General features: G+C 35.7%; 1 protein-coding gene across 4 annotated transcripts in view; it reads left to right on the top strand.

Moving 5' to 3' along the window:
• LOC149531199 (alpha-1,3-mannosyl-glycoprotein 2-beta-N-acetylglucosaminyltransferase-like) overlaps positions 1–13,221 on the top strand; it is a 196,165-nt gene that overhangs the window by 168,824 nt on the left and 14,120 nt on the right. For all 4 annotated transcript variants that reach the window (XM_089811949.1, XM_089811950.1, XM_089811951.1 and 1 more), the window contains 6 exons: positions 1,869–1,935; positions 2,019–2,087; positions 2,197–2,266; positions 2,396–2,457; positions 2,550–2,640; positions 2,743–2,836. In XM_089811949.1, coding sequence (XP_089668075.1) covers positions 1,869–1,935; positions 2,019–2,087; positions 2,197–2,266; positions 2,396–2,457; positions 2,550–2,640; positions 2,743–2,836 — 453 coding nt within the window. The remainder of the gene's footprint in view (positions 1–1,868; positions 1,936–2,018; positions 2,088–2,196; positions 2,267–2,395; positions 2,458–2,549; positions 2,641–2,742; positions 2,837–13,221) is intronic.

Raw genomic sequence — 13,221 nt, 5'->3', positions numbered from 1 at the left:
CAGAAGTAAACATATGCAGTAGTATTACAAAACACAATAGAAACCAGTAGGAACTCCAACAAATATTAAATCGTTCTTTCTCAAAATGATAGTCATGATTCAAGCATATAAAAATGCATTACAAACCCATAATGTAAAACTAGAAAAACTCTCATAAAACTCTTTAAACAATGTTGTTGCATTATACAATAGCAATACAATAACTAGTACTCGAAATCCAATCTTAAACATAGAATTTACAGTCAGATTGGAACACTCAGAGAAGAACCTATAAGTGCATACGAGATACCTGAAATGACGTCTCCACGAACAATGGGTTTGTGTCCACTGTCTGGCAGCATGAGGGGCTACGTCCTCACACTAGCTGAAAGTTGAAGCTTTCCGATTACTCTCCCAAGAGAGAAACTGAAATCTAAATAGTAAATCAAGCATGCCAAATGAAGGAGTCTTCTCCTTTTATTCTCACAGTGGTGTCTTTTTCAACTTCCCTCCTGGCTTCCGTCTTATCTCCCCTATCATCTTTAGCCCACTTCGAATATTAAATTGACCTTTTATAATAAGAGTCCACGCTTTCGTAGTCAATTTTAATATCATATAAATGTGTCCTTTAATATTTCTAATGTCCCAAAAAGGGGACATTACAGCTGGTTCGTCACTAACATTTGTATCTCCTCCCCTTTTTGATATATTGGTTGCTCCCAATATATTTGATAGCCAAGTTGAGGAGTGTACATTGCATGGTGTCCAAAAAATATGGTCATATAGGCCCTCAACGAAAGAACTTGTACTCCACAATTTTTTTGAATTGTTTGTAATCACCCAGACCTTATTCTCACTATCCACTGTGTCTATTGTATAGAAAATCATATTTTTCAAGGTCTTCAACATTGGGTGGTAGTGGGGCCAAGGGGATCTGCCAAAGCATTCCTTTCACTAAATATATGGGATAGAAAGACTTCATCAAAAGAGCTGATGAGATGGATTAAGTCATTAATTGAAGTCTCAAAAGACCAGCTAGGGTTCTGAATCCCCTTCAAACAATGGATAATGTAAAGGGAATCACCTTCAACCCATACTCTTTTGTATCCCTGAGAATGTGCAAGTTGAAGGCCATGATAAGCATCAGCTGCTTCAGCATAGTGATTGGTCTGGTTTCCCAGTTAGTTTTAGTGTTTGTAGCTCCCTGTTTTTTTTAACTTTTGCTGCTGTTTCTTTGTATTTCTAAATTTCTTGTTCTTCAGGTTTGCAAGGTTAGGCCTTGATCTTTTGTGTTGAACATTTTTTAAATGTGAATATTTGTACTTTATCATAAGAAATTTTCTGTTTGATTTAATTGTGCATAGTGATAGGCTTTAATTCTTGAGTTGGTAATTGTGGTTAAAAATGCCAACTAATTTTCCTTTTTAGGAGAATGATAAAATGAGAGTGTTAATAACTTAAAGAGAACGTTTGTTGGCTATACTTGTGTAAGTTGGTATTTGTTGTTTTGTGTTGATTATGGATAGGCAAGTTAAAATTTTGGTAAGGGTTTTTATTTTTTAATTATGTGGCATTTGTTTATGGTAGAACAATATTTTTTGCGCATGTAAAATAATTATAGGTGTCATTGTAATATTTTTGTTAGGACAATATCTATTGGGGTATTCCTACTCTTTTATTTTAATATTATTTCTGGGGATGCGCAGATTTTTTGTAGAATGGCTTTTATATTTTCCTGTAGAGGCTTTCTTATAATTTGTTTATAATTGATTTTTTTTCTTGAATTATCTGCCCATGCTAACCACATATTTTATGTCTCAGATTCAGTGTTTATGTTAAGGTAGTTTCTTTCCTTCTTTTGAACTCTCTTATTGTCTATCTGATTGCAGCACTTGGATTTTGAACTGATAAAAACAGAAAGACCCGGAGAGCTAATTGCTTACTACAAAATAGCAAGTATGGATTTGTTCTGTTAACTTGAGAGTTGCCCATCATTTCTTTATTCTTTACTGCTATTTAATTATTGACATGTTCTTCAGATCATTATAAATGGGCGCTCAATAAACTTTTTAGTGAACATAATTTTGGACGGGTGATTATTTTAGAAGGTGCGGCTATTCTGTAAAGTTTAAATATGATTCACGTAACTTCAAATTATATTTGTCTGTAAGTGGTTCTAATTTATTATACTGAGTCACTGTGCTTTTTGAAAGGCAGATGACATGGAGATTTCTCCTGACTTCTTTGAGTATTTTGAAGTTGCAGCATCCTTACTTGAAAAAGACAAGTATGTTCTCAATGGAAAATGGAGAGGACTGTGATGCCTTTATATTCAGTTCAACATTGAAATTTCCTTCTTTCCTTGATATTTATGTTTTTGTGCTAGATTTGACATTGTTTTTCTTTTTTGTAAAAGCACACTCATGGCAGTTTCATCTTGGAATGACAATGGGCAAAAGCAGTTCGTTCAAGATCCTGGTGAGCCTTGGGAGTTAACATTTCTTTCATTTCAATTATGATTGTTAACATGCACAAAGATTATATAGTGATCACATGGCACGGGCTTGTAGAAACACTTTATCGTTCAGACTTCTTCCCTGGTTTGGGATGGATGCTGACCAAGCAGTTATGGGATGAGTTGGCTCCAAAATGGCCAAAAGCATATCCTTTTGTTTTCTGTTTGTCTGTATATCATTATCTTGTACATTACTCAAATATTTCCATTTGATTTGTTACTCTTTTGTATACTTAACGTAATTAAACTTATTGGGATGATTGGATAAGATTAAAGGAAGTGCGTAAGGGTCGGCAATTTATTCGTCCGGAAGTGTGCAGAACATATAATTTCGGTGAGCATGTAAGTGTGCTTCTAGTTTCTTTTACAGAGATGAATTCCAGCTGCTTCTTTCAATTAGAGTTTACATGTAACATGATGAGATTTTATTAATTTCCACGACTGTTTGGCAATGATGGCATTTATTTTGAATGATTTGTTTGCTAATAGTTGAATGCTTGTGGGAGGCATTGTGTCAGCTTTGATTTTGTTTATGAATTCTTCTGCCGACATGCTTCTTTTAGGTGCAGATTTGAACAATATTTTATATGGAAGATTAAAGTATTTTTGTAATTGCTATGTTGCCAGTTTGGGTTTCGGTTTTGCCATTTGGTTATTTTCTTACCCTAGGTTCAGTGCAGCTGCATTCAGTCCTTCTATATATGCACACACACACACACACACACATATCATTGTTGATTATTTCATCATTTGTTTACAGATCGTATTGCATAGCCATAAACATATATTATCAAGAGATACAATAGGTATTTTTGTGTGCATTATTGTAATCCTATTGAGCAATAACAGGACAGGCACTCAAAGTTAGAAGATGAAACACAGCTAATGCTTAACTACCATCGATCTTCATTGTAGATGCTGGTTGTAGTTCTATATTTGCTGTGTTGGAAGTTTGATTCAGTAATCCAAGTGGCTTGATCTAACTAACTGTAGCATCTGTGCTCTTTATTGTTGCTGAATGTAACGGGGATACAAGGACTTTTAAACCCTGCAGAAAGGGAGGACGGTAATGGCAGTCCAGGGTTACTATCCTTTCAGGATGAACCAAAAATACAGTCCTGCACATAAAATGCCCTAGACAATAATATGCAAAAGAAGATTCACAGTTATTTCTTTCGTCCATGGAAGATAAATAAATCATTGTACCGTGTTGTATAAGAAATACCACCTGTAATGAAATTACAAACATACTAGTTAATCATTTCGAGAAAGAATGAAATTGGCTGTTGTAAGAATGCACACGTAATGAATAGTTTTGTAACATATAAAGCATAGTTGAACATATTGCCTATTGTGTGATATATCGCGTATCACAAACCAAAACAATATTGTCATTATTGTGTTGTGATTTTTTTGCAAAAAAATCCCAAAAGTCGTGATATACAGAAGTATTTATCGTTGACAAAGTCAACAAAATGCTGCCCAAATTATATTAACGTTTTCATGTAATAAGGGGACGGAAAATGCATTTTCCATGATCATTGTTTTGGTCGTTTTTTAGGGACATTCTCAGATGCCTTTTTCTGTGATGCTATTCTCAGACACTGTTTTCCTCAGATGCTATTCTCGAATGCTGTTCTTCAACACCATTCTCACCTTTTAGATGACATTCACCTTAAATCGCAGGCTCCAACATCTGATACAAACAACTCCAACATACATGTATGGTTGCACATTGAGATTCAATGTTAGTTTCGTTGAATATTTAAAATTTTAATCTGACATTCATGCAAAATAAGATTTAAAACCATGTTTCCCAATGAGCAATATATGAAAGCCTCTTTAAAATATGTATCATGTCCTACATTTCTTCCATATATATCAATGTGCATTATGTTTTGATCATTTTCTCCCTTACAATTTAACTAAAAGTTGTAACTTGTGACTTGTGCCTTTAAAAAAAGAAAGCTGAATAATAAATTTCATCAATTTGTAGAAGTTTCTCGAAGAGTCTATCAATGCAGTCCCATGCTTGGGCTTTTATATTTAATATTTATTTCAACAGTTCGATGGAATTGATAAAATGCAGGTACAAGATTGATTTTGCTAATACATACAGTGAACAACATTTTTTAACAAACAAGTGTTACTGATACCAGTTATGTTTTGATTTTTACCAATACCAGTTTTTAATTCTTTTTAGTTATATTCATATACAGGAATTGGAAAAATGCAGCTACAGCTTGCTATCATAGAATGGGTTAAATAGGAAAGAGATATGTTTTAAAAGACGTCACACAGTGAACAATATAATTGGTATCAAACTATAATGTTTTGGTATCCATGCAAATTTACAAACTTATTAAAAAGAAAACTATAAACTAAAAAACTAAATCAAATACCTCTGCCAATTGAACTTAACCAACATTTCTTTCCTTATTTCTCACCCATGACTTTTGTCCAACCTCTGCCTTTTTGTTGAACATTTCTGATTATTTATCCTTGCATTTGCAGACTTACAGGTAACAAGGTAACATAATCATTATCAGTATAAAATGGCAGGTTGCAGAGGTAGGGATGAATTTTAGAAACATGGAACACCGGGAGCAAAGAGATAACCATTGTCCTGAGTTGATGAGTGGGGGTATATTTCGACTAAAATATCACATTGGAAGGATAGAAGGGCATGATATCATACCATGCGATGGCTTTCCTGAAGGGGCTACCAAGGAGGCTATAAACAAGCCTCAATGGGGGATTTTAGCTCTACAGGGTCACAAACAGGTGCAAAGGTTTCTTCCAGTGGGCCACAGATATGAGGATCATCATCTGACAATGTGAGTGGCCATATATCAGACTTTTGGGTTCCATGCAACACCCTTGGTGCTCAACTTGGATTGAAAGGCATTGCATAGAACAAATAGATGCATGAGAAGACAAGGGTGGTAGTTGCAAGATTTTTGTTCTATAATGATATCCCCTTTGATGCTTAATGTAGTCCATATTGGGATCAATTGCCCACTTCAATTTTTGTGTTTGATAAGGGGTTCAAGCCCTCAACTCATAATGAGGTGAGTGGGCCATTGTTAGGCAATGAGGTAAAAACCATTCATTAACTTGTGGAAGAGAAAAGAAAAGTTTGGGAACAGAGAGGTTGCATTGTTATATCTGATGGGTGGACAAATGGCAAGAATAGGACACTCATCAATTTTGTAGATGCTTTAGGGGACAATTAATATTTCTAAAATCAGGTTATGACTTTGATCAAGTGAAGAATGCAAAAAATTTGTGCAACATGTTGGATGAGGTGGTAGTGGAAGTGGGAGTGGCTAATGTCATCCCGATTGTGATTGATAATGCAATTGTGTAGGTGACAGCCAATAGTCTTCTGATGGAGAGGCATCCCACATTATTTTGGAGCCCTTGTGTTGCCTATTGTCTTGACTTGTTCCTTGAGGACCTAGGGAAATTGAGTTGGCTGGAGAAGGTGGTTGAAGATGGAAGAAATATTGTGAAGTACATCGGCAATCACACATGGGTCTTGAGTCTTATGAGAGAGCACATTGGTGTAAGGATGTCATGTCCCCTCTTTAGCTCTGTCTAGCATTGACATGAGAGTTAGCCTATTATGGAGTCTTGTAGGTTGGTAGTGGTGATCAGGGATTCAGTCAAAGTTTTCAGTGTTTGGACTTGGTATTACAGGTAGTAGTAGATCAGTTGAGAGTAGTTCCTTGATTGTAGGAGGAGATTCCTACCTTTTAGGAGGTGGTGACATTTTCCAGAGTTGAGGTTCTATGAGATCACCCATTGGTCTCAATTTCAGGAGATTTCGTTGTGTTCCCTATTTTTTAGGAGTATCCCTAGATTTGAGGGTGAGACTGCCAGTTGGCCCAGGTTGTCCGACATTAGTCACAAGCAGGTGACAAACTCAGTTTCATGTTTTAGAGGTGTTTGGGTTGTTCCTTGGCTACTTGAGAAATATTTTAATATATTTAAATATTCTCCTAAGTTAGCATTTTAATAATTTAAATAAGGCTAAGTGTTTAACCATTTTGGAGTAATAAGGAGTTTTCTGTCTCCATTTGGATCGATTAGCCTGTGCGATAGCTTGTTGGAAAGAGCTCAGTCTCTACTATTTGATTATCACTTACCAAGACCTATTTGATGGTTGAAGCTATTTGTCATTAATAAAGTAATGATTTCTTTCTATTTGGACGCCTTTATTGGGGAAAATAATGTTATATTGTAAAGTTCAAATGAATTCCACTTTAGGGTTCTTTTAGGGTTCGAATTGCCTTGGAGAGGGGATATAAGGAGAAGGCAAACTAAAGGTAATCATCTTTTATCATTTTGTCAATCTATTTTGGATGCCATTGCTCTGGAAGAGCATTCCTCACCTAGGATGCAAACCCTAGTGTTGAGAGCAGATTCGTTGGGACCTAGCCCTCAACAAGATTAGATTCAAAGGTTCTAATACATATAGTTTGATCAAGGTAGAGGATCGATTTCTAGTATTGCAGTCACACTTTGTAGGCAGTAGATTTTTAGGGAAGGTAACCACTTTGGTTCAACTTGACGTTTCTTTACAATAGTTCACGTGAGGAATTCTGGGGTGTTTATTTGTAGTAGACTGGAGTTGTTTTATTGCAGTAGCTTGGGCTTTATCATTTGAACTTGTTTGGCTGTAGCTAGTTCCCATCTTCAACTGGTGTCAACCTTGTTTAAAGTACATCTGTATTGGTACTATTCTGAAATAAATCAGACTTTGCTAGTACGGTTTTAGAATCATTTCCAGATTAGTATCTATTGCTGCGTACGATTTCTATCACTTCTATTTTATTAGTTACTGTTATTTATTCATTGTAATACCTATATTTTGAAAAGTACAAAAGAAACAACATTCTTCTGGAACTTCTATCTAGCTCTATAAGATCAAAGGAAAATCTATAGGAAAATATAATTTATATAATTAAACATTATAGTAGCAGCAGAGCAAATATCCATTTGGGATATTTCAAAGGATCTTGTGTGAGCAGAGGTCACACACTTTGCTATTAGTTTTGTCAACTTGTAAACAATATTGAAAACATTGAATGACTTGAGGTGTATATTTGTGAGTGTGAAATGGTTAGAGATTTTTTATGCAAAGAAGCCCGAAGCAAATAAAGTTGTGAAGGTTGTGTTTGATGTTAGATTTGGCAAGCTAATGGAAGAGATTGTCAACGTAAGTTTTCAAGTCTTAATTGATGATTTATTATTTAGTTTTCAAATATTGCAATTTGCTAATTTTTGTATAGTTGTTTATGTCCAGGTGTCAACACCATTGATGAAGGTTGTACAAATGGTGGATGGGGATAAAAATCCCATGGGGTATCTATATGAGGCCATGGATAGGGCCAAAGAGGCCATTCAACACTTGTGTAGGTAAAATGACACCAAATATAGACCCATATGGAACATAATCGATTGAAGGTGGAAATGACAACTCCACCAACATATTCATGTTGTTGCCTACTCTTTAAACCCCAAGTTCTATTTTTCCGACACTTTTTCGACTAGATGTAGATGTTCAAATTGGCCTGGACACATGTATTCGGAGATTAGTTGCTGATTTGAATCTTCGAGACCTCATACTTGATGAGTTACAAAGCTACAAAAGGGAAAAGGGGCCATTTTTTCTTCTTTTGTTTGCAAATGTAGGAGATACACCTTGGAGCCATGTAAAAAAGTATAGGTGTTTTGTTTTATTATACCATTTATTTCGCTCATAAATTCATTGGAATCTTTATCACATTATAAATTATTTTTTTATCCTTGCAGATTTGTGGTAGGAAGATTATGGTGCCACAACACCTAATTTTCAAAAGCTTCCTATTTGAATATTATTGCAGCTCTGTAGTACTTATGGTTGCAAGAGAAATTGAAGTACTTTTGAGGACATAAACATAGAGAAGTGCAATAGGTTGACTCAGAAGCGCTTGAATGACTTGGTTTATGTGTGGTACAACCTTTGATTGCACGAAAAGAGAGTGCGGAGGAAGACTTCATATGAAGCACTTGACTTGGATGACATTGGTCCATATGTAGCAAATTGGATTGCTCATTTTGATGGTGATGATGTGGATGTGCTTGAAGATCCTTTGTTGACTGATGAGCAGCTAGCTGAGTTTGAGATGGAGGCAAATGATTGGGAAGCAGAAGTGCAACACGTGAGGGGGAATGTGAGCATAGTCATCCATCAGAGCCTTTTGTTGAGACACCTATTTAGGGACCTATTGAAGATGTTGCAACTACTTCAGCAACACCCACCCAACAACAATGATCTCTTTTGAGCTTTCCTCATATTATATAGATTATATTCTATTTTATATGGAAATTCTATTTACACACACACACACACACACACACACACATGCGCGCGCAATTTGTGATTTCTACTTCTAGTTTTAATCGATACTGAAACTTAAACTTAATATGTATCGATAAGTTATAGTTTCATGGAGTTTGAAATGTATTGAACTTATGTTCATTTAGATGTTGCACTTGTCTTTTGGTAAATGATTCTATGTTGATTATCTAAGTTCTGCTTGTTATGTATTTATGTCAAAACTTTGATTAATATATGGTCATAGTTACACCGTCTTGGGAGACGGGGGGACAGAGGTGCCTTGATTTGGGGACAGTGGAGGGGGACAGGGGGTGGCGGGGGAGCAGGGGTGTATATACTATACATATGGTACTTAAAATGCTAGTTATGAAAATATGTACTACAATTATACAATATAACTTGATATAATCATATAAAGATGTAAAAAATAGTAAACTTAAATAATAAAAATTTAAAATTGAACATTGCATTGAAGTTTTGAACTAAAACATCATGGTTCATGATCAAATGACAAACAAATAATGAACATTGACATTGAACATCAACAAATATTACTCTATATATCAGTCTTCAGATCAATAGTATGAGTATCCAGATTCTACTATCTAAAAGTAATCAATGATCATATGTGTCATGACTCATGAGTCATGTCTCATGACATAAAGATGATTACAATAAGTATCATTTGCCCTGAATCATGATATCAAAATAAGTATATAATATTATAATGCAAACAAAAACTACAAGTATCCTAGCACCCACAATAAAGGAATCAAAACCTGGAATAATAAAATGAGTTGATCCATCGCTGGCCCTATCCCCTGGTAGCGGGATGGGCGAAACGAGAACGACTTCTGGCCTTATAAATAGTAGGCTCCAATAGATATCGCCCAATCGACTCCTCTCCCTATTCACCCACTCTTGATTGATGTACTTCGTCGTGTCCCCTTGCAATAAAGGAGACTCCGTCACGTCCCCCCACAATAAAGGAGGCTTCGTCGTCTCCCCCTGCACCCACACACAGGGGACGTCTCGCTGTCTCGAAGACATCTCGCCGTCTCCGACGGAGGTGGCGCTCCAAGTGGCGCTGCTCGAAATGCCGAGATGTCCTCCCCCTGTCTCGGGGATGTCCCCATCTCCGTGACAGCCTAGTTTGGGGGGGGGGGGGGGGCATGTCCTCGTGTTACACTGTATATGGTGGATATCTTAAATCAATATATGATCTACAAATTTGGTGTATATGTGTGTGTTTTAAGATTATTTTAAGAAATTATATATTTTCAAATGTTCGATAAAAGTGTTGATTTCTTGTTGATTTTTTTTCCGTAAGAGTTTTTTATGATTCCAAGATTTTGAATTTTTTTTGGTTTGGTCAAGATATTCTCGAGACCAAGTTTTTCAACTATGATATAAAACATAATTATTTTTTAACTTTTAATGAAGAACATTTTGTAAGTATTTTTTAATAGAGATAAATGATGAACATACAATGATATTATTGATCAAACGATACAACATTATATAGTGCATGATACAACTATTGGTATGTAGCACTGGATACAACTAACTAATAACTTGCAACTATTTACAAGAAAAGAAGCATTGACAATTAGAAATGTATTAATGCCAACATTCCCCCCATTAATACATTGATCCTAAATGATCATGTTCATTTTTGCCCTAGTGAAGCCCTGGAAGGTTTACTTAACGATCCATGCCGATTATAACTCGAGTGGATATTTTGATAATCGTTTTTTGAAGTGATGTAGGAGCATCCTGGGTGTAAGAGCAATCTTGCATCAACCAAAAATATTTCATTTCAGTTGTTTGAATAAGGGTTGTCTTAATGCATAGTTGTTGTTTGTAGAGGTTTGCTACTCGGTAAGTCAGTTGTATGAGCTCAAAATATCCTAATTTCAGAGGTGGAGGTTCATCTCAGTCATATCAGCCTGCCAGTTGAGGCTCAATGCCATATCATAAGTATCAATGGAGTTATTGTGGATTTTTGGTATAAATTTTTGGTTTGTGCTCAGTTTTGAAGACCTAAACGTGCGTGGATTTGAGCTTGTAGATAAGGAGCTGAGGATTCCGAAAAGGGGTTATAATAGAAAATCAAAGGAACAGTTTAAAAGTTAAGGCCTTCCGAAGTTGGGCCGATCAAAACTTCCAAATAAATGTTGAAGGTTTATTTGGCCGACTCTATATGTATCGTTAGGGTCTGTCAGCCCTAGGTATTAAGTTTGAGTATCTAGAACCTTCCTGGGCGGCATAAAATTGCCTATTTAAGAAATGCCCATAGATTGTCTAGGACAGCTCTGGGTGATAGTTCACAGTTTTGTCTTGCAGATTACTATGATGAAGGCACCCATGTGGGTTAGCATATTGTAGTTCTGAATTCTGTAATTCCACATTTGCAACAATAATAAGAAGCCCATATTTTGCTTTCGCAAAGTGCTGTTATTTCTTTGTTTCTGTTATATGTTTAAGGTATTAAGGGGAGCACCCTTCATCATGACGATGCAAATCCTGAATCACGCAAGGCTCCATCAAGCTGTCTTGTGACCCTTGGAAAGGTGTAGCTTTTAGCTGTGCTCTTAAACTCTTAGTCTCAAAGTGTTGAATTATTTAACAATGATCCCTAAGAGATACGACAGATCTCTATCATTGTCTAGTGACCACAAAAGGGTATTATTCTTGACCATATACTCTGAAGCTTGCTGAACAGCAACCTGTATTGAGTGCAATCCCAAATTTCAAATCTGTGTGCAAAAAGAATCTTCACAAGACATATATTCTTCAAATTTTTCAGCATTAGAAAGTAAAACAAAATAAAATACCAAAAAAGCCAAAAATGTTTCTTATGCAGAACAAGATCTCTTGTATTGCTAGTAATCTCCACATGGAAGACAAACCAAATGTAATTGCTAACTTTTCAACAGGCATTCTATAGAATGCCAATACACTGGCTCAGACATGAAAATTGTAAATTTCAACTGTCAACATTCTATGTTTCCCTGTCTCCCAATCAAACTCTTCGAAACCAGTGGTTTTGCTAGTTTCTCATTCTGTAACCATGACTTCGTTCCAATCCTTTCTTGCATCTCATCTCCAACTCTCATAACAGCTTATCACTCTGATACCATATAACAGATATAAACGATGAACATTCAATGATATTATTGATCAAACAGTACAATATTATATACTGTAGAATACAGATAACCAATATACCTGTTAACTGTTTACAGGAAAGGAAGCATCAGCAGTTAGAAATGTGTTAATGCCAATTTTTTCAAATAATCTGATAAATGAGTACTTAAGGCAAGAGATTGATTTGCTGTAGTCTCCTTTCAGCATTTTTCAAGAAAAAAATCAAAATGAGTTTGAAAGATGAAACACAGCATTTAAAATGTATGTAATGTATATCCCTGATTTTGTTTCTTCTGTTGTAGTAGTTTGACATACAAATTCTTGCTATAAACAACAAATGGAATCGCTAGAAAAACAAACTGATGTGATTTGTTTTATTTGTTCATAACAAGTACATGACTGGGAAATAACATTAACATCTCTCAAAACTGAAATACTATCACCACACATACTGCTGTTAACAAAGTTAGGATACTTGGGCATTCAACATGAATAATATAACCAAATTATAATCTTGGCACTAAACAAGAATACCTTTAAAAAATTAAAATCAAATGCTTCAACAAATAGTACTACAGGCTTGCCATGAGATTTCAGTGAAACCATAATCCACATTCAACACCAAGCCTTTTTAATAGTCAGAAGTGTGCTCCAGAAAGCTAAGAGAAAGAAGTGCCCAGGGTCAGAAGAAATTCAAGTTGCTTCTAAAACCTTCAATACTAGTTCAGGCCTGTTATGAACTCTTAGACGTGAGATACTTGACGAATTAGACTTCAAAACAAGAAAATACCTTGCAATAATCACATATCAACTACCCAAAACTGGATACTCTTCTCTAGGGGTGATTTTGTACAAGAAAATATATGGCACATCCAAACCCTCTTCAGATATACGGAAACTCATTGCCTAGCGACAAGAAATTTCTTGAGCCAATACTTAAAACTTAAGTTGCAGGATGCACACCTTGCTGGTGTTCACCATATGCAAATGCAATATGGTCCAAATGCGCATAGGTTGCACACCACGAACTATGGATGTGCTCTGGATGCACAACCCACGCATTTGAGTATTATGGATGTACACCACAAATTGTGGATGCACTTTGGATTTGCAGCCAGCACATTTGGGCACATCCACAGTCCAGTTTGTGCACCTTGTATGCATCCATGAGCAATTCACAAATTGTGAC

This window comes from Cupressus sempervirens, chromosome 11 (genome assembly GCF_028749045.1).
Source record: "Cupressus sempervirens isolate cs-2001-9-10 chromosome 11, ASM2874904v1, whole genome shotgun sequence".
Lineage (NCBI taxonomy): Eukaryota > Viridiplantae > Streptophyta > Pinopsida > Cupressales > Cupressaceae > Cupressus > Cupressus sempervirens.
This window is presented reverse-complemented; position numbering and strand designations above follow the sequence as displayed.